Source organism: Drosophila innubila (genome assembly GCF_004354385.1).
Source record: "Drosophila innubila isolate TH190305 chromosome 2R unlocalized genomic scaffold, UK_Dinn_1.0 1_C_2R, whole genome shotgun sequence".
NCBI lineage: Eukaryota > Metazoa > Arthropoda > Insecta > Diptera > Drosophilidae > Drosophila > Drosophila innubila.
This window is the reverse complement of record NW_022995374.1, coordinates 7,819,336-7,845,513: the sequence shown is the minus strand read 5'-3', so window position 1 is coordinate 7,845,513 and position 26,178 is coordinate 7,819,336. Positions and strand designations below refer to the sequence as shown.

Below are 26,178 nucleotides of genomic sequence, written 5' to 3'. Positions count from 1 at the left end.
GTAGATATTTAAATTATTTTCATCTACTTCAATTTCACTTAAACAAAATAACGCAATAAACAAACAGCAAACAAAAAGAGTATTCAACTGTCGGCATGGAAAAGACTGCTATGAATTCTGGTTTTTTCATGCATAAAATAATTTATCTCATTGTGGCAGTGTAAATATCTCAAAAATGATCTATTCATGATTGATTATGTTTAATAATTTATTAATTTTCATATTTAAATAATCAATAAATATAACTCGTAACTATGGAACATCCTCTATTCACTGCAAATCCAGTTTTATTTTTTTTGGATGCAGTGCCCGCATTTGTCGCGGTGGCACAGAAAAAATCAAAAAGGCAGAAAAAACAGACTTTTTGCTGAGTCAAGATAACATACACACACTGTGCAGAAGGCAGAGGAAGACAGAGAGAGAGATAGAAAGAGAGAGAGAGTAGGTAGAACGGCGGCTGGGCTTATCTTGTCTTTGTAATCGCGCTTCGATTATGAACCCTCATAAATTGAGTCTGAGACTCGGAGAAACTGAGACTAGGCGACATCGAACAACACACAGTAGCCCCATATATATGTGTGTGTGTGTGTGAGTGTGTGTCATGCTCCTGAGCCTGACTTATGTAATCCTTCTTGCAACGGGTTGCTCATTTTCATTAGCATGTGCACATGGCCCGCTTTTGGTTCCCTCTAATAAATGTTTTTCAATTTTCATTATGGTTTTTTCTTTATTCACTTACAAGCTGCTGTTGTTGTTGTTGTTTGCTCATCATACTAGGCTATTGTTGTTTGTGGTTTTTGTTGTTGTTATATTTGTGGAAAATGCTTCATCATCGAAGTGAGGCCCAGACGCGCCTTTGTTGGCTTATTGAGCCATAACTGCAACTTTGTTTATTATTGTTGTGGCTTTGGCTTCATCCATTTACATTTTCATACTGAGCTGCATTACGTTCTGCTTGTTTTACTGATTAATCATGCTTTTTTACCGCAGCTGTCAGTGAAAGTAGCCCATATTTTGATAAGGTTTCAATTGCTGTGGCACTTGACCCATTGAATTATGAAAATAGATGAACACAAAGTGGAAATACCTCAGAGTTTTCATTTAATTTTTATATTCTTTCAACTTTGCCTAGACTTTTTCATCATTGTTGATTCTTTAATTAGTCGAACGTAACCAGCTTTTAATAAAATTCGACAGCCCGTCAGACTTTCCCCCCTACTTAACCCTCCATTTTGGTAACTCATAAACCGTGAGTTCATCATTTTTCACTGTCATATGGAGAGAAGCGCCCGCTTATCCTGTCAAAAATTTTAAACACTTTTTTATCATTTCCTACAAAAAAGGAAAAATACGAGTAATATTTAACAAGTCGAAAAGGTGCCCACGATAATGCCCAACCATTATAATTTCGTATATTTTTTCCTCTTTTGTATTTGCCTTTCCTCCAGCATGAGTTTCACTTTTGTCCTTGCCCCTGCAACCAGAAAAAAAGGTTATAAATCATTTGCTGGGCATATTTTTAATAGAGTTGTTACTTGTGTTTCTTTTTTCATCTATTTTTTTTATTTTTTGGGAACCTTTTGGCACGCTTGCGGTCGGGGCTCATTTTTGAATTAACTGCCAGCCAAGTTGGCAATTTTGAAAAGGGTTTCCAGCCGCAAAATAATGCAAAAAAAAAGAGTTAAACGCCTTTTTCCATTGAGTAATCTTTTAATTAATATCATAATTCTATATTTGTTTATCTTTGCAGGTGAGTGCGTTTTTTGCGATTTTTTAATGATAAGGTAAATCAGTCAATTAGCCCTATGTTTATTTACACTCTGAATCCCTGTTACAATTGGTCTCATTTTGGGAACTATGAGGAGGCAACTTCAACCTGAATGAACCCTTTATTTACCACATGACAAGCGTAACATTCACTTGGCTAACAAAAGCGATATTTGGGAAGAATGACGAAACCGCAACTAACGGTGGCAGTTGTTTCCCCAAAGCCAAAGAACTGAAAACTTAAAAAAATCCTACAATTTCCCCAAGAAAAACCAGAACATTGTCATCATCATCATCATCAGGCAGCGAACATTTCCTTCCGCTTTGTGTAGGGGAAAGGATTTTGTGCAACCCCCAAAAAAGCGTCACAATTGACGCCACAAAACCACAAAAGAATAACAAGTAAGAATGCTGTACGACAGATTGCTCGAATAGTAGACACCCTGTATATAAGATTTGTCCTAATTAATTTCACCATGTGAATTCTATATGAAAAAAATGAACTGTACTTGAATTTCATATGTATAAAGAAATAGATAATAACTAAAAGCAATAAGATACTCTGATTAAAATAAATCTCAATTTAAATGTTTAAAGTATATATGTGTTATGTCATTAGATCTCCATCTGAAGTCGATATTAGTTCTTGTTGAAAAAGGATCAAATTAAAAAAAAAAAGAATTATTAAAATCTTAAAACAATAAAATACTCTGATTAAAATTAGTTTCAATTTAAATATTTAAAGTTTCTGTACAGAACTGATTAACATTATTATATCCTTCCCTCCAATTTTATAACTCCAGGGTATAAGAAAGAAACTTGGGCTTCTTCGTCTTCGTCTTGGCCATAAAAAAGGGTGGCTTTCTTCAACTACCGTTAGCATATGCTCAGTTGTGGGGGAGGAGGCAAAGCTCATCCATGTTGTAAGACCACATGATTGATGGCTCTTCTATGCTGTTTGCTATTTCATAGTCTTCTTGCCACAAGGATCCTTCGCACCTGTTGTGGCAACATGCCTTTGGAATGAGCATTACTTTAATGTGAGCTCTGGGACTTGAAGAAAAGCAACCAGATTGGTAGAGTCAGAATATTATCTGTAGTTGATTTAAATTTTCATCAGTTTAGATTAAAGATTATATTCATAACTTTTAACTCACTTTCCTGCGAGTCCTTGTTGCACACATGTAATTGACATAAGTTTTTGGCTTTAAAGGTGTGCATGGCAACAATTTCCCAAACTCCACAACAAATTCTAAACATTCTAAAAGTTTTCACTTTCTTGTCGAATTTTCCCGAGTTGGGGAAACATGAAAAACAACTAAACAGTTGCCCAAAGAACGTCACAGCTTTCACAGTTTCCGAGACTTGTACGTCAATGTCAACTTTGACAGAAGCCAAGAGTGATAGACAAAGAGAGCGAGAGCGAAAGAGAGAGAGATAGAGAAAGTGAATGAAAGGAAGAGAGAGATGACTGTGGCAAAGCATGGATTTACTTTTATTTTATTACTGTCATTGTTGGCGGGCTGCTTCCGTTTCAACCTTTCGCAGGGTGGCCAGCTTCGACTTGTAAGTTTTTTTGGGTGGGTGGGGGTGCTGAGGGTGGTAGAAAGTGGTAAGGATGGGGGGGGGGGGGGTTGCTGCTGTCGTCGTTATCCTTTTGCTCGACTGGCGCCTTTATCATCCATCTGTGTTCGGTTCTTCCTACATTCGTTATCTCCTGTTTAGTCAGGCGATGTGTGTGTGTGAGTGTGTGTGTGTGGCAAGCATCTTTTGGCTGCTTCGACTGGCAGCTTTTCTGGCAAGTCGTAAATTAAAAATGGCTTAATATGTAAATCCTTGCCTGCACTTTCTTCGTCTGCCGCCTGCAGATTAGTTTTGTGGATATTTCGGCTTATGTGTGTCCCTGTCTCCTTGTCGGCATCTATCTTATGCATCTATTGCCCAGTCCTTCTTCCCCCATCCCTCATCCCTCGTCCTTCGTCCTGGCTGCCTTTCACTGACTTTCTTTATTTGGACATGCAGCAAAATTTATGCGCCTTGACTTTGTTTGGGGATTTCTCTCAAGTTCCACTTTGGCAAGACCAGGACACAGTTCCTTGTGTGTATGGGAATATTTTCCTTGACTGCCCGGTCACTGATATGCTTTTGTTGTCGTTAGTCAGCGCCAGGACATGACAACTCCTTGTCCTAACTTGTTTCTCTCTTTCTATCTTTCTTTACTTGTCATGTTTGCTGTGACTTTAACTGGCCTTCAGATTGTTACCAACTTGTAAGTTTTTCTTTGCCATGATTAGTGAACAAGTAGGGTTCAGTTTTACTTTTGATAGAAGGGAAAGGGAACTAACATAAACATTTAATTTAATACTGATTGGTCGCTTTGCTGATTGTAATTGCTCCCCCAACATTTAATCCACTTTCAACAAAGTTTACATCATTCCCAATTTAGTTCAAGGTCTGACTATCTAATGACCCATCCTCCATCCACTAAAGCAAATTAGCATTAACATATTCTCCACATCGGGTGACCACTTTAACAAATGGACTGCCATTAATTTATTCCCTTGCAATTTGCAATGTCATTTAATTTACTTTTTTTCATTTTATTATATATGTTATGTTCATTTTTGTGCATAGAAAATGTGCGTGTTAAAATGCATTTTAGTAATTAATTTTAGTTGCATTCACTTTTATAATTTCTCTTGATGCAGTTGTTGTATTTGTTGTAGTCATTACCATTTTACTGACCCGAATGCGAGTGCAATTAACCCGGAAATTGTCAAACTCAACGCCCATTTAGACAGTGTAATAAGTTCATTTCATTTATGTGAATCAATGAAAATTAAAAATTTAGCAAATTAATATTTATTGCTTGCATTTTATTAACAAGCTTTGCATTACGCAATTAATTTACTAAAAGAATTATTTAATTACTTTTTTAGCACAAAAAAACATACTTTTAGTCAAAGTAAGTCATAGCAGACTATGCAACAAAGGGCAATCATTTTTAATGAAATATTTACAAAACAAATTAATTAATTAAGCGATGTGCATATAATTTGATTTTCATTTGTGAAAAAATACTTTTTTAAATCAATTTTAAATAATCAATTTGGTTTTTTAAACTTAGTGCTTGGTCCTTTAGGTTTATAAATATACTTTTTTATTTATGTCTTACCAATTTCATGAAGAAATTCCCTCAATAAATGTACATTAAATATAGTATGTACCTAAGCTGATTATTTTCGACATTTGTTAAAACAATTACAATTTTTGGACTACGAGCACTTTTCAAATAAAGCAACAACATTTTTAGACAGTATCGGACTTTACATGGTGGACTCTAAAGGTTTGGAACTGACTCGAGTTGACGAGCTTGATGGCTTGTAAAAATTCAGCATCGACAGATTGGAGCTGCGTTTTGTGGATATTGGTTTCTGGATGCGAAAGGTGCAGACGAGATTCTCATCGACACACATCATGGCGCCGGCATTGTCGAACTCCCCGCAATAATTGGGAGCCGAGAAGATGGTGATGAGTTGACGCTTGGCAAAGAACTCGTAACCATCCTCGACCACCTGATGGGCGCGACAGATAAGACTGAATCCGTGGCGGGTGAGAAAACTCTGAACAGTATCCGCACCGAAAGTGTAGCTCACCCCGCGATCGTTAAGTCCCCAGCCGATGGTCCTGACATCGGGATCGGACCAGAGCAGATCACAGATCAAACCCTGATCGGGTACTTCGCAGGGTCGATGAATCATGCGTATCTGATCCATGGTGAACAGGCTGGGACTCAATCCTCCGTGACAGCAGAATATGTTATGCTCAACCACCGCCGCCACTGGCATACAATTATAACAGTCCACAAAAGATCTCCACAACTTGATCGTGTATCGTCGTTTGCATTCGTCGTAGAATCCGTAGATGCGGTTCAAACTGTCGGACTCGTGATTGCCCCGAAGCAGGAATATGTTCTCCGGATATCTGATCTTGTAGGCCAACAGTAGGGTGAGGGTCTCCACCGATTGCTTGCCCCGATCCACATAGTCACCCAGAAACAGATAATTGGCATGTGGTGGAAATCCCGCCATCTTGAAGTACTTCAGCAAATTCGTAAACTGTCCGTGAATATCGCCTAAAATGTTGACTGGTGCCTGAACCTCAAGAAGTGCCGGCTCTCTCAGCAGTACCTCTCTCGCCTTGCTACAAATCGCAGTGATCTCGTAATCATCGAGAAGCACACTCCCACTATAACTAGTCATTCCCTGCTCGGTCAGACGACCTATGATCTCATCCAGATTGGGCGTCAGATCGTAAACGGATTCGCTGCTCGATTTCGAAACTGGCGAAGCCGAAACCCGACTTCGTCTGATCATATAATTCATGCAGTATCCAACGGCCGCATCCTTGGATAACGAACCGAACGGTGGCTGCTTCTGGAATGAAGACATTTTTTATTGATAATGCCAAAGTCAAAGTCCAAGGAGTGAAACAATTTGGAATTTCGATGAGTCCGTCTGATTTGAATTGTTGCTTTTGAATTCGAGTTGAATTTATATTCGATTGATGGATGAAAAGAATTCCAATTTAATAGAAAACTGATTATTTTTGCAAAGTATTTTCGAAACAGTGCTTGGACATTGGATAATTCGAGTTCAGAAGGTCAAATATGTACTCGTTGTTAAAAAAAAAGAGAGTTAATCAGTCGCTGAGAGGATAAAGTTTTTCAGTTGAACCATTTCAATTCACTAGAAGGCAATTTGTGGGTCGTTCAGAGGGATAATGGCTTCCAATGAGGTTCTACGATTACATTTCGCTTTTGTGAATATTTAAGTAGCTTCTCATTCCCGTTTTTTTCCTTTTTCGCAATGATTCTTGAAGTGGCTTTGTTATCTGATTGACAGTTGCGAAATCAGTTCTCATTGCCACTCCCTCAATAATCTGGGCACTACTATGACAAATCTCCGGCTCAGAGTGCGACTCGCATTTAACTGTCTTTCAATCAACTAAATTTCTTCTCTTTTTCTCTCTTTCTCTTTCTTTTTATCTCTCTCCTGTTTGCTTTTTGAGGCATCACATTCGTTGCTTTTATTTTTCAAATCAACATAATGGACACTTTGCCCGTTGGCGACAACAACCCCCCTTTCTCCACCCACCACCCCCTTCCAGCACGCATCGTGAGGCCACACATAAAAAAAAAATACAAAGGCAACTTCACAGTGGGCTTTGACAGCTGACACAAAATGCAAAAGCGACGCATTTGGAGTAGATGGCCCAGGGAGGGTTTTGTCCATGAAATGCAAGCCTCCCCCCTTTCCCCATCAGCCACTTCCCTTCTTACCCCACTTTATGTTATATTCTTGTCTAGATATTCCATTCCATTCTCTGGCATGGCAACGGGACAAATCCCAGCCTGGTTTTAACCTACCGCAGATGCAGAATTCTGCTTTCGCCTGTCACTCATTAAACATTTTGCCAACTTGCAACTTAGTGCCGTTGTTTTCATTGTTTTCATTGTTGTCCTTGTCATGCCAAGTGTCACAACAGTCGCCTGCATTTTGTTGATTTTACGAGAGCGTGTGACAAGCAGCCAAAACGATTGGGATTCTGCGAATGCAGCCCTCGAATGAAACCAATGCATGTAAGTCGTCTGATTAGACTTATGCAGAACTTCTCTCAACCCAAGGACGCACATCGAAGGGGGTTAAAACACATTTCAAGACACCATTTTTTTAAATAAAAAACATAATAAATTAAAATTTTTGCAGCCTTTTCTATGTTACTAATAAAAGTGATAAAAGTGATAAAAAGTTAAATTATAAATCTCTATAGAAGCAATAAATTTGTTTCAGAAAGTAGTTTTTGATTGATATGCTACGATATGCAAACCTTATTAATATTTTAATAACCATTTAAGCAATTAATAATCATCTAAACTTTAGATTCTAAAGTGATTCATTATTTATCTTTTAAAGGCTATCAAAAATGCAGCTACGCAGGCAACATTTTTTGTTCTAATAATTGAAGTATATCATCAACTTTAAGGATTGTGTAATATTATTTCTAATCAAAAATTCAGTAAAAATAATAAGATATTTTAATTATACTAAAAATTTACATATTCGTTTGATACCACTAGCATATTTTATGTCGTAATTTTTTTTATTTTTTGTTTATATTTTATTTTTTATTTTCTATACTTTGTTCTTCTATTAAATGAGCCCCCTTTTGTTGACGCCTCTGTTGTTTCGTCAAGTTGACAACATGTTGCCCACATATTTAGCGCGGTTGCTGCTCTGATTGAATATTTGTCCAAGAAATACATTTGAGACCCTTCCCAGTTCCTCCTCACACCCGCAACATGAAAGACTATGGATTTGCGTAGTAGTTGTATGAGTACTTTGAGTGTTGTTGTAACTTCCTCTTTCTCACTCTCTCTCTGCATTTTGTTTTGTAAGCAAATATTAAAATATTTCACACGAAAAATTAACTTGTGTCTGGGAGTGTGTGTGTGTTTGTATTTGTATCTGTGTGCGTGTGTGTGTGGGTGTGTGTGTGTGTGTGTGGGCTGCAGTTTTGCGCTATTTTTACATCTCTTTGCTCGGCAGAACAAACACAGCTGGGCACAGTGCAAAGTGCGGGGAGCTGAGCCGCCGACTGCGTCGCATTGCTTATCTAATGGACTGCAGTTGCAGCGACGGCGATGTCGACGCCGACTGCGGCTGCTGCTGCGCTTATCGGTATATGTACATATGTAGATGTATTGTTGTTGCTTTACATGCTGCTGTGCCCGCACAAGTATCTCATTCTCTCCCTCTCTCTCGCTCTGGTACTCTCGTTCGTTTTGTTTGCTCTTGTAGTTGTTAATTGCTCGTCGCTACTTTCTTGCACCCTTCACAATGCGCCGTTAATCACAGCAGAGAGTGGGAGATAGTCTACAGGAGAGAGTGCCTGATGGAGTGTGAGAGAGAGTGAGAAAGCAGCAGGCGCACACATCAATGCAGTTGTTGTTGTTGTTGTTGTTGTTGTTGGTTTTCGTTAATGGGTTTTTATTTGTTTATATGAGCATCTAGAAAATATGATGCGCCTTTGTATGAGGGATATTCACCCCCAACCCCGCAATCCACCACAACCTCTCAACCAAGAGTATTGACCATTTGAGTTTTCCGTTTTGCGCTCCTCATGGGAATTTTTACAACTGTTTTCCATGACAAGTGCACTTTGAATTTGACTTGATGGCTAATGATAAAAAAAAAGGTGGCGGGCAAGTTGAAGTTTTTCGACTTTGACTCTAATCCATGTGATTATGTTTAGTCAAAGTTGTGCATGTTTAAGTGGGCGTGTTCTTTGCCATTCGCATGACCGAAAAAGCTTTTAAGTTTTTATTTTTCATTCAGCTTATTATTAATTACAGTTTTCAATGTGCATTTGTTTATTGTTTGGTAAGAATTTATAAATGGGCGCGTCGTCATATGAATAATGGTTGTAAGAAGTATTCTAATTGACTTGGCTTGATTTTATTTAGGAATAAACATTATACAATTTAAAGAATTTATAAGTTTTTTACTTTTGTATCTTGTTTTTTTCTTTGAGTTTCTTTTTTAAATGCTCACTGATATCTGATACTTTTCCATCAATCAGTGCCAGTCCATTGACATATGTCACAATCAGAAATCAATTAAATATTTATTGACAACAATCTAGACGTACAAATATTGATTTTCTCTCAGTTCAACCCTAAAACATAAAGTGAGACAGTGGACTAGGAAAAAGCCCTTCACATATTATTTACAGAAACTTTTCTGCTTTCCTTTGCTTCTTCTAATTCACAATATTATTTCAGTTAACTATTTAAAATTTTTTTCAAAATTTTGATACTTAAATATTACGATACTCAGTAAAACATTTAATAAATGTGAAACTTAATGAATCTGTTAATGTTAATATTCGATTTTGACATAGTGTAATGTGAAAACTTTAACGAATGGTGTCGGTAGTATTTGCTAGCTAACTAATTAACACATTTATGAAGTGGCAGGAACATTGCACATTGGGGGAGGAATCTGATTGAAAGCCCACATAAAAGACCACAAGCAGTAACCCCGACCCAGCCCTGAAGCCACAATTGTTTTATTGTTGTTGGAGTTGTAATTATGTGTAGTGAACGCGACAAACAAATGCGATAAACGACAACTGTTGACATTTACAATTGTTTACAGTTATGAAACAAAAACGTCGCTAATTAAGCAATCAATGGGATCAAGTTGTCTGCTTTCAATGAGTTGAAATATGCAACAAAAACAATTTCATTGTGCACTGTTTAATTTGATAATATTATTATAATTAAAATTTGAAAAATTAAATTTATATGAGAAAAATATTAAATAATTCACAATTAATATTTGAAAAATTTAAAAAAGCGAACTTGCCAACTGACCCCGACGTGATTTGAACACGCAACCTTCTGATCTGGAGTCAGACGCGCTACCGTTGCGCCACGGAGTCACATGAAATGATCCGGCGTCAAATGCTAAGTTGAATTGTTCGCTCTGTTAATCTAATCATATATATGTACGTATTTTAACAAAAGCAACAACAAAGTCAAGTAGACTATAAATAGTTATATTGTTTAGCAAATATTTTTGTGTGATAGAGCATTCTCAAGATATTATTATAATCTAATCTGTGAATAATTCTAATGAAATAAGTAAAGGAATGTTTGCAATAAATTAGAATTTGTTGGTTTTTAGATTAAGCAATGATTTGAATAATATTAAGTGTGACATTCATTAGTTAATATACAAGGCTATAAAGATCCTCCTACATCGTTCTAATTAACTTTTATATGCATCTAATCCTCCCCTGTTGCATAGCTGTGTTTAGAATCACTTCAAATGACAAACAAAACGCATTTCGAGATTGGATTTAATGGTAGATCAGGCAGACTCATTAAGCTGCTAGACATGGAAATCGTCTGGATCTGAATCTGAGTTCCCCTCACTATACCGTAACCTAGACACCTGTGCCGCCAAAGCTTTTAAATAGCTGTCGCCGATGCCGACGGATTTCACACAGCAAGTCCCAAAATAAATATAAATCACCACAAGCAACACAAGAAAACAATAACTGGAAAATGAATGGAAAATGCTGCACATACGGAAAAGATTTCGTTGTTCTGTTTATTTATTCATTGATTTTTAATACACTACCCAGAGCTCATATCGGTGTGGTTCTTGTAAATGGAAATGCATTTCGATAAAGACAACCAGACATGGACCCAATGAAATTGATTTCCATCCAACTCCAACTCGAACTCCATTCAATTCCATTGTGACTAATTGTGTGACTCCTCCGCTGACTTTGGGTGGCATTCCCTTCCACAGAACTCCAGCTGTTTTCATTGTTTAGAAATTAATTTTCCTACTCACTATTTACATTGTACAATGGTTGTTGTGGCCGGTTCCCGGGATGCCTTTTTATTTATTTTTCATTTTATTTTTGTGGCTATTTTTATGTTTTAATATTTATGGTTTTTAATGTTCATATTTAGTGCGACTGGCTGCCTACATGGGTTTAGTATTTCCGAGATGTAGACTCTTTTTATGTCTGTCCCATAACATGCTTTAGTCTTGTTGCTCCAACGGAAATTGATCGTAAAATTTACACTTTCTTTCCAGCCGCGTTGACAAGTTCACACGCCTAGGGCAGTCTTAGGAGTTCGTGGCCACAAAGTCGATAGAGAAATTAGGAAAATCATAAAAATAACAAAAACCATAAAAATTATATAACGGAATTCGAAAATACTTAAAAACTAACTTGAAAATACATAGCAGCAATATAAAAAAAATTGTCAGTATATAACTGTGAGAAATGTTAGAATATTGTTAATTTTAAGAGCTGAAAATTGACAAAAATGTTGTTTTTTATAATAAATCTCGAATAGTTTTTTTTTATTTATTATTTATTTACTTCTATATTTCTATTGGAATTAAATATTAGTATATTTGGAAAGGCTCCCAAGTTATAACCTCAATTCTAAGTTGTATTTAAGTTTAAGGCTAGTTTCTAAAAATATAAAAAACAAGAATATAGGATAAAATGCATTAGAAAAGCTATAATGTCAACACAAAATACTGGCCGAAAATGAAAACATTTTGCAAAAGTACGCGGACAACATAGAATATAAAATTTTAAGATATATTAAAAAAATGCTTGTATTTTTCAGAAATGTTTAACAGAATGTCAACAGTTTTCTTAATGTTCATTCTCATTAAGTGAAACGGTAGTTACAAAAGTAAGATGTATTCAAGTACTACATGCATGAGTATTTTACTACACTCAAACACTGGGCCCTACACTTAGCCAACTGGAGTGTTAACAATATGAATGGAGAGGTGCACGAAACGGAAACATAACCTCGTTGCAAGACTGCAACACTTGATCAGCTTAAATCAAACAAAAATGAGGAATAACATTTGTAGAGCTGACGCTGAAGTTGGATAAGTTGTCGTTACCAACGGCCAAGTCAAGTCAACTTAACTTGGCCCAAACCCCCCCTCCCCCCACTCTCTCTCTCTCACTCTCTCTTTCTCTCACTCTCTCACTCTCTCTCACTCTCTTTGAACGTTGAGTGTTGTCGTCTGCTTGTGTGTGTGTGTGTGTAAAAAACTGTTATATAGTATATTTTTCAAACATTATAGCACTTTACACTTTTCACACGCTAAAATAATATTTTTGCAGTCCAGAGAGTATGGGCGTTAGAGTGTTGGGGAGGGAGGAGGGAGGGTGGGCACTCTACTCCATTTGGCCATATACTGGGGTCTGCGTCTAAGTGTTGAGTGTTTGGCTGGGAGCGCACAGTGTGTAAACAGCAACTCAAATGTCAAGTAGCCGTCAATTGGCAGGCGTGCAGGACAGCAGAGGACAGGACGTGAAGGGACAGAGAAGGACTAACGACAGCAGCTCGTAAACCGCAATTGGGCAGACAAAACGAGAGTACACCTATCCCCTTCCAGCCTTTCCCTAACGAATCCCCAACACTTTCACTGCAGTCTGCGCTAAAAGTGTTTGCATTTTTATCAACGCTCGTCGTTCATCGTTCGTTGCTCTTCCTCTTTCCCCCTTTCCGCCTTTTTTCCCTTTGCACCACCTTCTTTTTCTATTGCTGCCTTTATTGTCGACTTTGACTTGTGCAAACACTTCCCGTTGACTTTTCGTTCTACCGATCTAACTCTCTTCCTCCCTCTCTTCATCTCTTCTCTTTATCTGCCTGTGCTTGCATGGTAAAACCGCTTAGCATGTTTACCGTTATGTTCGGCACTTGAATTCGCCGTGTTGCATTAGTTCGCCGTCCGTCGTCCCCATTACTCACGCTTAAGTGCAGACAGGTGCGCCAGGCCGCCATTTTGTATGTAAGAATACAAAAAGAAAATTGTGCACACAAACTCAGAGTTCGAAAAGTCAAAAGGAAGTCCATACTCCGCACTTGTTTGCTCTGTTTAACCCATAAACGTGTTTCAGGAGTTTTCCCCACTGTGTGTGTGTGTGTGTGTGTGTGTGTGTGTAAACATTTATGCTGACAAAGAAAGAAGCACAAATACACACAGTGGCAACTCTGCTCGGCGCTTTGGGGTTGCCCAGTATTTGGGAGACTTTCAAATACTTCAGACTTTAAAGTGCGAAGGTTCCTATATTTTTTCTTTGAGAAAACTGTAGATTGAGTCTAGTATAATTAACTAAAACTGAAAACAGAGCAATTCAAACAAGAAACAAAGGTTAGCACGCCGAAAACTTGATACCCTGCATTTTATTTTTAAATTACCTTTTTATGGCAGCTATATATGCGAGTGTGGATGATATTTTTCAAAAAACATAAATGTTTTTTATGCTAAAGTCTGATTTTCGTACTATATGACAAGTTTTATTACGATAGTTTTATCGTCAGCCTAATTAAGAACGTATATATGCTTCTTTAATGACATAATTATAATACCCTGTGAAAGGGTATACATATTTTAAATGGTCTGTTTAACCTGTTTAATGAACTTGCGAACTACAAGCTGAAAGTTAATGCCTTTTGAGTCATTACACTGCACACATTACTCTCAGTCCACTTCCATGAAATAATCTCAGCTCCACCTTTCATCTGAGTGTAAAGACCATTCAGCTAATTGCTATTTTAGCCAAAGCTTTGAAGAAATCCCAAGCAATTAATTGAACCAAGTTGCACTACAAAAGAACTAAGCTACGATTTATGCAAAAATTAATTAAGAGAAAAAGGAAAAGAAAAAAAAAATTGTGAAGGAAATGAGAAAGTTGAAGTGAGTGTCAGTTAATACCTTTGAACTAATGCAGTCAAAAGAAGTGAAATGAGGGGCGTGTTGACGCCTATTTAAGTTAATACTGATTAATGCTGACAAATTAACTACGAAATTAATCAATGTCCGAGTCGTTTACATGTAGAAACAGCGACAAATAAACAAAAACACGAACAACATCAACATTTACAGCCTACTTTGATAAGGCGCTGAGGAATGTGGCGACATCTAGCGGTGGCGGCGGTGCGGGTGCTTTTGTTGTTTGCCACTTGTGACGATTTATCAATGCCAGGCATAAACAAGAGAGAGCACGAGAGCATTTCATCAAAGTGTCGAGAGATTATCAAGTTGACAGTCGGCCACAGACGCCAACAGAATCTGCACCCACAAAACTAGCTAAGCTGCATATACACTGAACAAAATAAGACAAAGAATAATTAGTGTAAAATAATTTAAAACAAAAAAATACTTTCAATTATCAAAATGTTAAGAAAAAACCAAAAACTAACTAATTTTAACGTTAAAATTATTAAATTAATCAAGATTTTTTCATCTATTGAAACAAATCTATCAGGGGTGCCACAGAAAACGAAATCAACCGAAATTCTACCAAATCTCGGTATATTTTTGTAAGATTTTCGGTTGGTTTTGGTTTCTGTTACAGAAATTATTTCTATGAAATATGAATATATGTTATTTTAATTAGGCAAAGATTTTTGTTAAAAACTTTTGTGCTTACAGACATTTTTTCTCAGTGTAAAATGGGAATATTTGAGGTAGTATCAGAAGAGTAAAGTTTCAAGAGACTGGTGACAGGTTCCAAGTTTGGTGCGTGTTTGCAGTCCATCAAACGGCATGTGATAATTCAGGTTCATCAACATTACAATCAACATAAGCACAACAATATACACACACAAACACACACATACACATACGTACACATACACTCGTAAAAGTCAATGTTGTGTACCAACTATTTACTTATTTATATGCACAGGAAGAACGAGACAGAACTCAAGTGAGATGTCGTTCATTTGGCATGCAAAAGCCCATGATGATTGTTGTTGTGAATGGATGAATGAATGAATAAATGGGTGGACACATGGATGGATGGATGGCTGGATGGATGAATGGATGGATGTAGTTGATGATGATTGAACAAAGACACGCAAGAATAGCGACAGTACAAGTCATTGCCGTCGAGTGTCTTCATTTTTGGCATGTGAAATTGCATAATTTATTGTGTGACAAATCATGAGCAGCTGTGTCTGAGTAGGATCCATCGAGGAGTCGTCGTCTAGCTAATTATGTTGCATGCCTGATAATCTTTACCTGGTTGACAGCCGAACTTCATTTTTATAGTGCCTGCCTGTTGAAGTGTGTGATCATTTATTTATCACATCGACAGTTCCGACAGTGTGAGGAAAGAGCTGCTCGAATATTAATGGAACGAAGTCAAAAAGTTGTGGAAAGCATAAATTGAGTTAAGACTAGTTTTCTGCATGTTTGAATAACCCAAATACTAAATATTACCCAACAATGACTGACATATTGACATGTTGAGCACATGTACTATGGTCAGTTACTGAATATTCTCACTCAAAATTGAAAAGCTTTCTTCTAATCGAATACAGATTTCTCTATCTTTATTTGTTCGAATAAACATATTAACATTTAAGTTTTCAATACTGTTTAAATATTTATAAGTATGTATATTGTTTGTATAATTTAAACCTTCTCAACATTAAGTACAATTCCGCCTCGAGATTGCAAAAAGAAACTTGTCTTGTGTATTTGCAATGGTATTTCGGTCTCCTTGGCTGGCGAGAACTTGAAGTTCTTGAGCAGCACAGCCAAACCCACTAGGGATTGCATTTCACCAAAGCGAAGACCAATGCAATTACGTGGACCAGCCCCAAAGGCCAAAAAGGCAGCTGAAGGACGCTGTTCCATGGCCTCGGGGGTAAAACGATCTGGATCGAATTTTTCTGGCTCCGGATAAATGTCGGGATCGTGATGAATGGCATCGATGGGTATGACAACTGGTGTTCCCGCTTCCAGCACATAAGAAGAGTCCGGAACTGGAAAATCTTCAATTGTCTTGCGTAGAATAATCGGTGCAATGGAATACTTGCGAAGTGTTTCTGGAATTGAGATGAAGAATGATTATAGAATTGGAGATAATGGGGAACATGTTGCACTCACCATAAATGATTTGCTTGATATACTTGAGTTCCCTCAGGGCCTCATAGTTGAGTTCCTTGTGCTTGGCAAGCACCTGTTGAACTTCCTCCCTGCCACGCTGCTGGATCTCGGGATGCAGGGCGAGAAGGTGTAAGGCAAAGCCCATGGTGCTGGAGCTGGTCTCGAAGCCACCCAGGAAGAAGACAAATGCCTGGGCAGCGATCTGATTGAAGGTCAATCCGCCACTCGGCTCATTGCGCAGTTCCATGAGCAGATTGAGGAAATCATTGCGTTGCACCTGATGCTTCTCGCGATACTCCAAAGTCTCGCGAACCACACGCATGTAAAACTCGCTGACATCATCGTTGACCATCTTAATGTGGAGACGCTTGGCCAGGCGGGGAAAGGCCTGGATGAGGGCAAAGGCCAGACGACCATGACGGCGATTCGTGAAGGTCTTTTGGCCCAGATGATAGAACTCGACATTGGGATCGTTGAGGCTGTTGCAGTCGAGGCCAAAGGCACAACTGCCAATGACATCGATGGTGAATCGGGCCAGAAGATGCTTCACTTCCACTGGACACTCCTCCGCATCCTTAGTGGCTTCGATCTGTTGCTGCACCACCTGCACAAAGCGATCCGCTATCTGCACCACTGTGGGCAGCATTTGGTGCATCTTCAGGGAGGTGAAAGTGGACGTCAACTTATTACGCATCTCTCGCCACTCCCGACCATCCAAATTGAACAGATGCGCCGAAATGGGATCATCCTGCTCATTGTAGTAGTTGCCACGATGCGCAAAATTATTGAACTCCTTCACCATCACCAGCTCTGCCAAGAACCGAATACCGAAATGTTTGTTCGTTTGACCAACTTCCAGCAGTCATACCTCGATCAAAAATAAACCGATTTTCAAGCGGAATGTCATTTTGATCATGATTTGGCCTCTTAATTAGTTCTGCATTTAAATTTTTATGATCTAGAAAATTTGATATTTTTTCGATTCTAAGCCCATCTAACATCCAATTTTCCATACCTACCCCTTGACATTTTTTCAAAAACTTTGATCTCTCATAACTTCATCAAAAATTACCCGATTTTCAAGCGGAATGTCATTTTGATCACGATTTGGCCTCTAAATTAATTCTGCATTTAAATTTTTATCATCTAGAAAATTTGATATTTTTTCGATTCAAAGCCCATCTAACATCCAATTTTCCATACCTACCCCTTGACATTTTTTCAAAAACTTTGATCTCTCATAACTTCATCAAAAATAAACCGATTTTCAAGCGGAATGTCATTTTGATCATGATTTGGCCTCTTAATTGATACTGCATTTAAAATTTTATGATCTAGAAAATTTGATATTTTTTCCATTCTAAGCCAATTTTCCATACCTACCCCTTGACATTTTTTCAAAATCTTTGATCTGTCATAACTTCATCAAAAATTACCCGATTTTCAAGCGGAATGTCATTTTGATCACGATTTGGCCTCTAAATTAGTTCTGCATTTAAATTTTTATGATCTAGAAAATTTGATATTTTTTCGATTCTAATCCAATTTTCCATACCTATTCCTTGACATTTTTTCAAAAACTTTGATCTCTCATAACTTCATCAAAAATTAACCGATTTTCAAGCGGAATGTCATTTTGATCATGAGTTGGCCTCTAAATTAGTTCTGCATTCAAATTTTTATGATCTAGAAAATTTGATATTTTTTCGATTCTAATCCAATTTTCCATACCTACCCCTTGACATTTTTTCAAAAACTTTGATCTCTCATAACTTCATCAAAAATAAACCGATTTTCAAGCGGAATGTCATTTTGATCATGATTTGGCCTCTTAATTAGTTCTGCATTTAAATTTTTATGATCTAGAAAATTTGATATTTTTTCGATTTTAATCCAATTTTCCATACCTACCCTTGACATTTTTTCAAAACTTTGATCTCTCATAACTTCAAAAATTAACCGATTTTCAAGCGAAATGTCATTTTGATCATGATTTGGCCTCTAAATTAGTTCTGCATTTAAATTTTTATGATCTAGAAAATTTGATATTTTTTCGATTCTAATCCAATTTTCCATACCTACCCCTTGACATTTTTTCAAAAACTTTGATCTCTCATAACTTCATCAAAAATTAACCGATTTTCAAGCGAAATGTCATTTTGATCATGATTTGGCCTCTAAATTATTTCTGCATCTAAATTTTTATGATCTAGAAAATTTGATATTTTTTCGATTCTAATCCAATTTTCCATACCTACCCCTTGACATTTTTTCAAAAGCTTTGATCTCTCATAACTTCATCAAAAATTAACCGATTTTCAAGCGGAATGTCATTTTGTTCATGATTTGGCCTATTAATTAATTCTGCATTTAAATTTGTATCATCTAGAAAATTTGATATTTTTTCGAACCGGAACCGAAACCGTAACCTATATTTGTTTTGGTTTGATTCCCTGTTTTAAACTGATCTGTACCCCATTGACCTACCTCACTGAATATTCCTGTCAGCATGACTAGCATTTCTGGTCATTTACAGACAACAGAGATACCGAAAGCGAACTGAACTATTTTTCTCGGACATGTGATAATTTTAGTAATTGTTTAACCTTAATTAGATGCTGCGATTCTTTTAACACATTGTCTTTGTGCGTCAAACTACTTATGTGACGTTAAGATCATTAGCTAGGTCACAGAACAATAATAATACGAAAGAAACTCAACGGACAAGTTTCAGACCAGATCCAAGATGAAGACATTAAGTTCCGAGAAGCTTCGACAATCTCATTGATGCGTCAACAACTGTTCGTGTGCTCATCGCATAAATAAACCGCTAAAGCACGATCTGAGAAACTGAGTTGGGGAATCTTAAGAGTATCGCTAGTTGTTGGGTTGTCGGGTTGTCGGGTTCTATCGGAACTCGTAAATTTCAGAGCTGAAAGTGTCTCACTTAGCATGTCAAAACAAAACCAGACGTGAGTCCGGTTTCGATTAGTCCACGACGATAGTTTCGAGTCAGCGATAACTACGTGGAGTTAGTTAATTGTGGCCATTGGAAAGTTAAGTTATGCGCCATTCTTAGAGCGAGCCCAAGTCGAATCACAGTCGAAATAAACATGTTAACTTATGGACAAGTTTCAGCTCAGATCTCAGTTATCTAAGCCGCTCAATGCATAAACTATGCGAATTATGTACAATTGCCCTCGATCGTTGGCTTTAGGATTTGCAGTTTCTTCTCTTTCTCTTTCTGTTTCTGTTTCTGCTATTTTCTGAATTTTTTTCCTACTTTTTTGAATGTGCTGTGAAAATCGGTATATCGCTGGACCCCAGAGCTATGGGCCAGTCATCGTTCCCAGTTAATTGAACCAGTAAATCGCACTCAATCGCACTAACCTGGCCAAGAGCTCGGGACACAACCTTCTCTCCAACTCGTGTGTAATTTGTACTTTTGTATCTTTCGCCTGCAGGGATGCACTTTTCTGACATTACATTTCGATTTTCGTTTTGTTTTTGAGGCCGAAAAGTTCAATTTTTGACTGTTAGGCCTTTGTGCATTGTGGGCGTGGCATTGGTTTTGTGGAAAGCAAGCAACTGAACATGACATTGCATTTTGTCGAACAGCAAAAAGACCATGACCATGACTGCATTTTGATTGCAGGTGAGCCAAAGGTGAATTCATTGAATGTCCTGGGGAGAGTAGATAATAGAAATGGGTAGAGTGTACAGTTTATTTTATATATATTCCAAATCAAAGTCCAACAATTTCAACCAAGTCAATGTTAAGTTGAACACAAACACGTTGACCTTTGCACTCTGTTAACTCCAGCTGATCTCCAACTCATTTTGGATAATTTTCTGCCAAATTAGGCAGTGGAAATAAACGCAGTGAGCCATAAAATAGCATAACAGATATTGTGTGCATATGTAGATTAAGTACAGCAACTGCTTGGACCCACTGTAACATATTGCGAGACGCAGAGGTAAACAAAATATGAATTTCTAAATTAGATTTTTATCTTAATGCTCCACGACAGTAGACAAATAAGCCGGAGTCACAGCAATAGAAGTTCAGTTACAGTTACAGTAGCTTTAACCTTTTCCTGGTTGACTCCCCCTCTACACAGCCTGCTCCACCTCTCCACATCCACATCCAAACACATATCCTGTGGCAAGAACAAACATGGCAGACAATTAATAATACTTAAAAAGGCAACGTGGAAAAACAACAACAATGAGCTGAAAAAATACTTACTATGCCATGGGCAAAGTCATGCATGCATATATATATGTGTGTGTGTGTGTGTTGGTGTGTGGTGAGGTTGAGGGTTCCTTTTTTGTGCTATATAATGGATAATAACATGCACATCAACACGACGCGCCTAAGCACAGAACGAATCCTGGCGGGTTGAGGGTGGCTAAAGGGGGTGCTGTCCAGGGGGTGAAAGGCGAAGGGGAGAGGGGTTGTTTAGTAATGAATAATGTGCACTCACCTGGAAGCATTACAGTGTAGAGTCGAGTCGAGTCGAGTCGAGTCACATTAGGTCGAGTGTGTGGGTGATGTGAAATATTGCTACATTTTCACTTTGTCGGTGCCTAACGAAATACCTAAAAATTACAAATTACCCATATTTGTATTTATTTCGGTTTCCCTCATTCATTTTACTTTTTAGTTTTCATCCACTTTAATTGAAATTAGGTGCGATGTTTAAATGCATTTTTAGATAGATAAAGATAGGAAAGGGAGTGGTTTAAATGAATGATTCCACATGTAACAGCTGTTGTTTAAGGGCCACGAAATTTTAACTAATTAGCAAAGATATAATATTCATTTTCTTAATTATTTAAATTTAACAACTTTAGTAAATATTTTTAAAATTATTTTAACTAATAAAGCTTCCCTTTCTCTTATTATTTCAGGTATGTCTGTCATATTGTCTACATACATATAAGAAATGTAAGTGTTATCCCTGTAAATGTAAAATGAGAGGCCTTTTGAAAGGTAACATGCAATCAATGCAAATACAAATGTAAATCTTGGCATATTCAAATATGTTTTCGAGTTTGAAAGCGCACTTTGATGTGTTACCGCCAGGTGGCGGTAATGGAAGGCAGCCAATCCCGTGGGAGTGGCAGCATATGCTAACGGCATTTTGTGGCTGCATCATTAACACAGCGGTGTGGGGAAGGCGAGGTGGGGAAGAAGGGGCTGGCAATTGCCAGTTAAATAAACTGGCAAAATCGAAGAGTTGGCATGGCTTTGCATCTGGATACGACTGTGACTGGCAAAACAATTACATTTCAATTTTCCCCAATGTCAAAATCAGACCCAAAACAGTCAATAAATGGTCTGACCCTCCAATGAATGCATGATAATTGTTAATTGAAAATTGCTGCCGAAAATGTGGAAAAACTTTGGAAAAGGGCACTGGAATGTTGCCAAATATTTATGCATTTAACAATGCCAAATAATAGCAACAAATATTTATGCGAAAATATTTGTCGGATGCATTTGGAAACGCTCCCCCACGATTTGTAGTCCCTCTGGTGTCTGAGTTTTCGCTTGGGTATTTTTTGGCGTTTATGAATTTCCATAATTTATGCGCGCAGAGTGAAAAATGCATAACGGGCAGAGAAATCACTGACGGGAGTTCCATTTGCCATTCAATTCATAAATTTTAATTGAAAATTGCGGCAGTGCAATGGCAACAAGAACAACAACAACAACAACAACAAAGAGTTAAACTGAAATACGCGCAATTAAATGCCAAAAACATGCGAAATATAAAATCGCCAGATGACATATGTTAATGACAATCGCAACCATTCCAATTTTGGCTCAAACGATTCAATTCGATTTTCAACATATTTTCATTTGGCATCGCAACCCAACGACAAACCAACAATTTACCAATGAAAAATTCATAAGCTTGTCAAGTGTTGAATTTCCATCCATTTTGACGCCCGAAAAGCCGCTGATGAAGCACATCATGATGACGACAATGATGATGATGGCCTTTTATACAAATGTTTGTATCAATTAACGTGTCTTGTTTGCATTTGAACTGTTTATTATTGTGCACTCTTCGAACCGACTGCGTTGGCAACACTGCAGTTTTTGTAACCTCAAAATGTTCATTAATTGCCGCAGAGTTGACTCTATTTTCGGAATTAACAAATCGAGACAGAACTTCTCATTGGTGGTCATTTAATTGGCGGTCTTCGGTCAGGTTATCTCGGACATTATCATTATGAACTGAAATACATATTTAAGGCAACACAGTAAAAATGAATATGAAAATAGACAAACTTAAAATGTGATTATTTTGTCTATTCTCCTTATCATTTTCTGACTTGCCTCTTTCAAACACTCTCACACTCATTCAACTTTGATTAATGACTGACTGCTTCTCACTCTCGTCTCTATATCTCTTTATCTTCCTGAAGCAAATGCAAATATCAAATACTAATTAAAGCAAGTTGTTGATGATGCTGGAAGATGGTCAAACAGAGTGAAAAGTATTTGCATTGCTGTGAGAAAAAATGAAGAAAAATCAGCTACAGAGTTGCCAGGTTTCGCTCTGCGTTTAATCGTCAAAATCATCAATAAAACATCAAAGAGAAGATGTTGGCTTTAACTAATGGAGAGTGGAGGCTAAGAGCAGAAGTGGCAACTAATTTGCTGTTGTTGCTGCTGTTGCAGCTGATGCTGGCAGCAAACAAATCGCTTTGCCACCTGTTTTTGGGTCATCATCATCTGAGCCATGTTGAAGTCTGGTAATGGTCTTTAAAAGCGCATTTAAAACGCGTTTGCATCGTGCGTGTGTCTAATTGGCAGTTTCCCCAGCTACTCTCACTCTTCCTACTTCTCTATTTATTTCTCATTTTCTTCCTGTTCCCTTCTTTTATACTACGTATAAGTAATCGCACCTCGTCATCATTTCTTATACATGCAATCGATTAAATTTCATGCGTTGCCATTTTCCAACTCGAATCTAATAGTTAGTCCTGTGCTATCCTGTTCAGGTTCTCCTGTCCCAAGCTATCCTAGAGGTTTCATTTCATCAATTTGCTTTTCCCCAATCCAGTCGAAATGACTTGTATTATTTTCCCCAACTTCACTTTGAACTAATTGAGGCATTGAAGCGCAGAAAGGTCCAATGTATGTTTAAATATTTATTCAACATGAACATAATAATTAACTTGATTCGAATTTATACCAAAAATTGAAGTTTATTAAAAATTCAAAAACATTTATGCAGGCTATCAAGTTTCAGTAGATAGCTTTTAGGCCAAGTTTAAGCTTAAGCCCAGGGAAGCAAATTGAATTTTTAAATATGCTTCAGCCAATTAAGAAGCTTAAGACTTGCTCAGAGATTAGTTTGTACTGCAAAGCATATAACAAAAAAAATTCAGCTGCATATATGTTAAAGCAATTGTTTGTTCCTCTTTTTTTTATCAAACAATAAAGTTAAATAAAGAGATATTTAAAAAAAATAATCAATAATAAAATAAATTTAAAGTCCCTGGTTTTAATTCTTTAATAGCAGTCAGATAATAATCAATTTAAACTCAAACATTTAATTAAGTCTCCAATTATTTCGTAGAACATGTTTGATTGCTTTTTGACTTTGTCTGCCTTATAAAACTGATATTGAGTCTGTCATTAGCATTGGTTTCGACAATAACAACAACAACAACAACAGCAACAAAAGGAGCTTAATGCTTTAATTAAATTATGACTATGTTAATGTACCGTTACCAGCGTACATTATGCCTTCCTCCAAACTTTCCCCCATGTTTCCTATTCCTGTATATATTCCTTTACCGGCAGCATTAACACATTGCATGACTCCGCTCATCAGGACAACAATTGCCCATCTGCCACGCCCCTTGCCAGTCAGTCACACACACACACAAATTTTCTACACTTTTATTCCCTAAAGCGAAGTCGGATCCCTTTTTGTACTCTGTAACTATGAGAAATGTCAGAGCGGGTATACTATAAAAGTTCGCTTTGAGTTTTTATATATGCATGATTACACGGTATACTCTAGTCGATCACTTTCGAATAAGTCTAGTATTTTTTGCGTGCCGTTGCAGACTTCCGCTTTGGATGGCGTGTCCTTTTCGCTGGCACTCGCATCCTGTTTAATATATGACGTTGATGTCGCCATTTGGCGAAATGTAAATAAAGTAATTAAAGTAATAAAATTTGTTTTAATGTTGCGCACACGAAAAATGAGATAGAGATAAAGTGAGTGGGAGATTGAGAGAAAGTGAGAAAGAAGCGGAATATCCTTGCGTGTCGCCATCTTGCTTTCTGCCCTTCCGCCAGTCAGCCATTGTAGTCACGTCAACGTCAACGTCAAAGTCAGCGTCAGCGTCAACGTCGGCGTCTCTGTCGCAGCATAAAGGTGATAATTACGCTTATTTAATCATTTATTATGGCTACTTGTTGTGCTCTCTCACTCTATTTCATATCTTTTTATACCTGTTTCTTTGCCCTTCCTTTGGCTTTTATGCAATTTTCTCGATTAATTTGTTTATAACACGAAATTGTCGCGTTTATCACGTACCTTGCCTTAACACATTTAATTTGCATTGTTTTTCAATGTTGACTTTGGTTTATTTCTATTTTATTTTGTTGACATTTACCACCAACCAACTCCTGTGGCTTTGAACTTGTTTTGCTTTTTCTGGCACTTCCCGGTCACCAGCTGACCCCATGTACATGATAAATCAATTAGTTGTGCATTTATTTATTAAGCTTTCGAATTTTCCAACTACAAGTAACTAAAAATGTAGTGAACAGGTGTCAGAGTCTGAAAAATCCATCAAATAATCCTTTTCTTTCAACACACTTTTTGGAAGTTTGGCTAACCATTTGAATTAAGAAGTTTTCCAAACTAATAAGTACATTAAACTTGTTAAAGTCAAGTAGGTAAATTGTTACACTTTTAAATTGTTGAGGTATTATTGGCATAAAAGTTTCAGAATCCAATTACACTAAAACAAAAATTTTAATATCTTCTAAAATTTTCGAAATAAAAAAAAACTATTTTTAAACTCGAGCTGCACTTTTAATTAAATCAATTGTTGCTTATATATTATTTTTAAGATTCATAATAATTTTAATTTATTATATTAGTTTTCAGCTCTACAATTTAATTCATGATTTGAAAACAACCTTTTTATACTAAGTTCGGAGTATTGAAATTGTTTAAAGCTTCAATTTCTTTCTCTGTGTATGGCACATACATTTTTAATGGTTTTGATCTTAATAACAGACTATAAATTGAACAGAGAGTGGTGGTAAATTGCACACAATCTTGTGCCCTGAATGAAAGTCATCAAAAATGGCAACCATAAGACTTCAAAAGCTCCGAGCTCAATATTCAAGGTTCAGCCAAACATGCAAATTTGTGTGCGATGTATCGAATGAGAGTTGTTTCGGACCTCAAGTTTCCGTTGGCGCTTCCGAGAGCAATACAGGAGTCAGACCCGTGTCTCTCCTCATTCCAGTCATACGCAATCCCGATGGCCGCATTTTTAATTCTCCTGCCGTGCAGAAAAATACGAGTATACGAAGGCTGAACGACAATGGGGCAAGAATGCTGCTGTTGTGTGATGTTCAGTGCTGTGGCACATGGCTGAAAACCACACCTAAACACATTTGGCAATTAAGCCGAGCCGGGAAACAGGGCAAGGGATTTGGCTGGGAAAGAAGGGCCAGGACACCGACACTAAACAGGCTGGCAGTCAGGCAACCGCACGACAGGGCTCAGACACATGAGCTGGCTCGTTTGATATATAGCAGACATGAATGCAGCCAGAGCCACAGCCAGGATACCACACCAGCTCCTGGACCAAGAACAGAACACGCCAGGAGCTG

General features: G+C 37.4%; 2 protein-coding genes, 1 long non-coding RNA gene and 1 other non-coding gene across 4 annotated transcripts; 1 reads left to right on the top strand and 3 right to left on the bottom strand.

The window, feature by feature from the left end:
• Positions 1-4,982: 4,982 nt before the first annotated feature.
• Positions 4,983-6,299, bottom strand: LOC117784960 (serine/threonine-protein phosphatase alpha-3 isoform-like). The gene has a single exon (XM_034622822.1). It carries the CDS (start codon positions 6,216-6,218, stop codon positions 5,094-5,096), a length of 1,125 nt encoding a protein of 374 aa, XP_034478713.1. The 5' UTR covers positions 6,219-6,299; the 3' UTR covers positions 4,983-5,093.
• Positions 6,300-10,200: 3,901 nt separating this feature from the next.
• Positions 10,201-10,272, bottom strand: Trnaw-cca. The gene has a single exon. It is a non-coding gene; the product is annotated as a tRNA-Trp (tRNA).
• Positions 10,273-14,856: 4,584 nt separating this feature from the next.
• Positions 14,857-15,781, top strand: LOC117785301. Its single transcript, XR_004617498.1, has 2 exons — positions 14,857-14,953; positions 15,082-15,781. It is a non-coding gene; the product is annotated as an uncharacterized LOC117785301 (long non-coding RNA).
• On the bottom strand, positions 15,706-24,949 carry LOC117785300 (probable cytochrome P450 6a21). Its single transcript, XM_034623241.1, has 3 exons — positions 24,945-24,949; positions 16,290-17,099; positions 15,706-16,228 (listed from the first exon to the last, which is right to left on the bottom strand). The coding sequence occupies exons 2-3, from the start codon at positions 17,089-17,091 to the stop codon at positions 15,813-15,815; spliced, it is 1,218 nt and encodes a 405-aa protein (XP_034479132.1). The 5' UTR covers positions 17,092-17,099; positions 24,945-24,949; the 3' UTR covers positions 15,706-15,812.
• Between the last annotated feature and the right edge of the window lie 1,229 nt (positions 24,950-26,178).

Excerpts from the sequence above, each read along its gene's own strand:
- LOC117784960 (XM_034622822.1), bottom strand. The coding sequence starts at position 6,218 with ATGTCTTCATTCCAGAAGCAGCCACCGTTCGGTTCGTTATCCAAGGAT.
- LOC117785300 (XM_034623241.1), bottom strand. The coding sequence starts at position 17,091 with ATGGTGAAGGAGTTCAATAATTTTGCGCATCGTGGCAACTACTACAAT. Across the intron at positions 16,229-16,289 it reads TATCAAGCAAATCATTTATG|AAACACTTCGCAAGTATTCC; the intron begins GTGAGTGCAACA and ends TCTCAATTCCAG.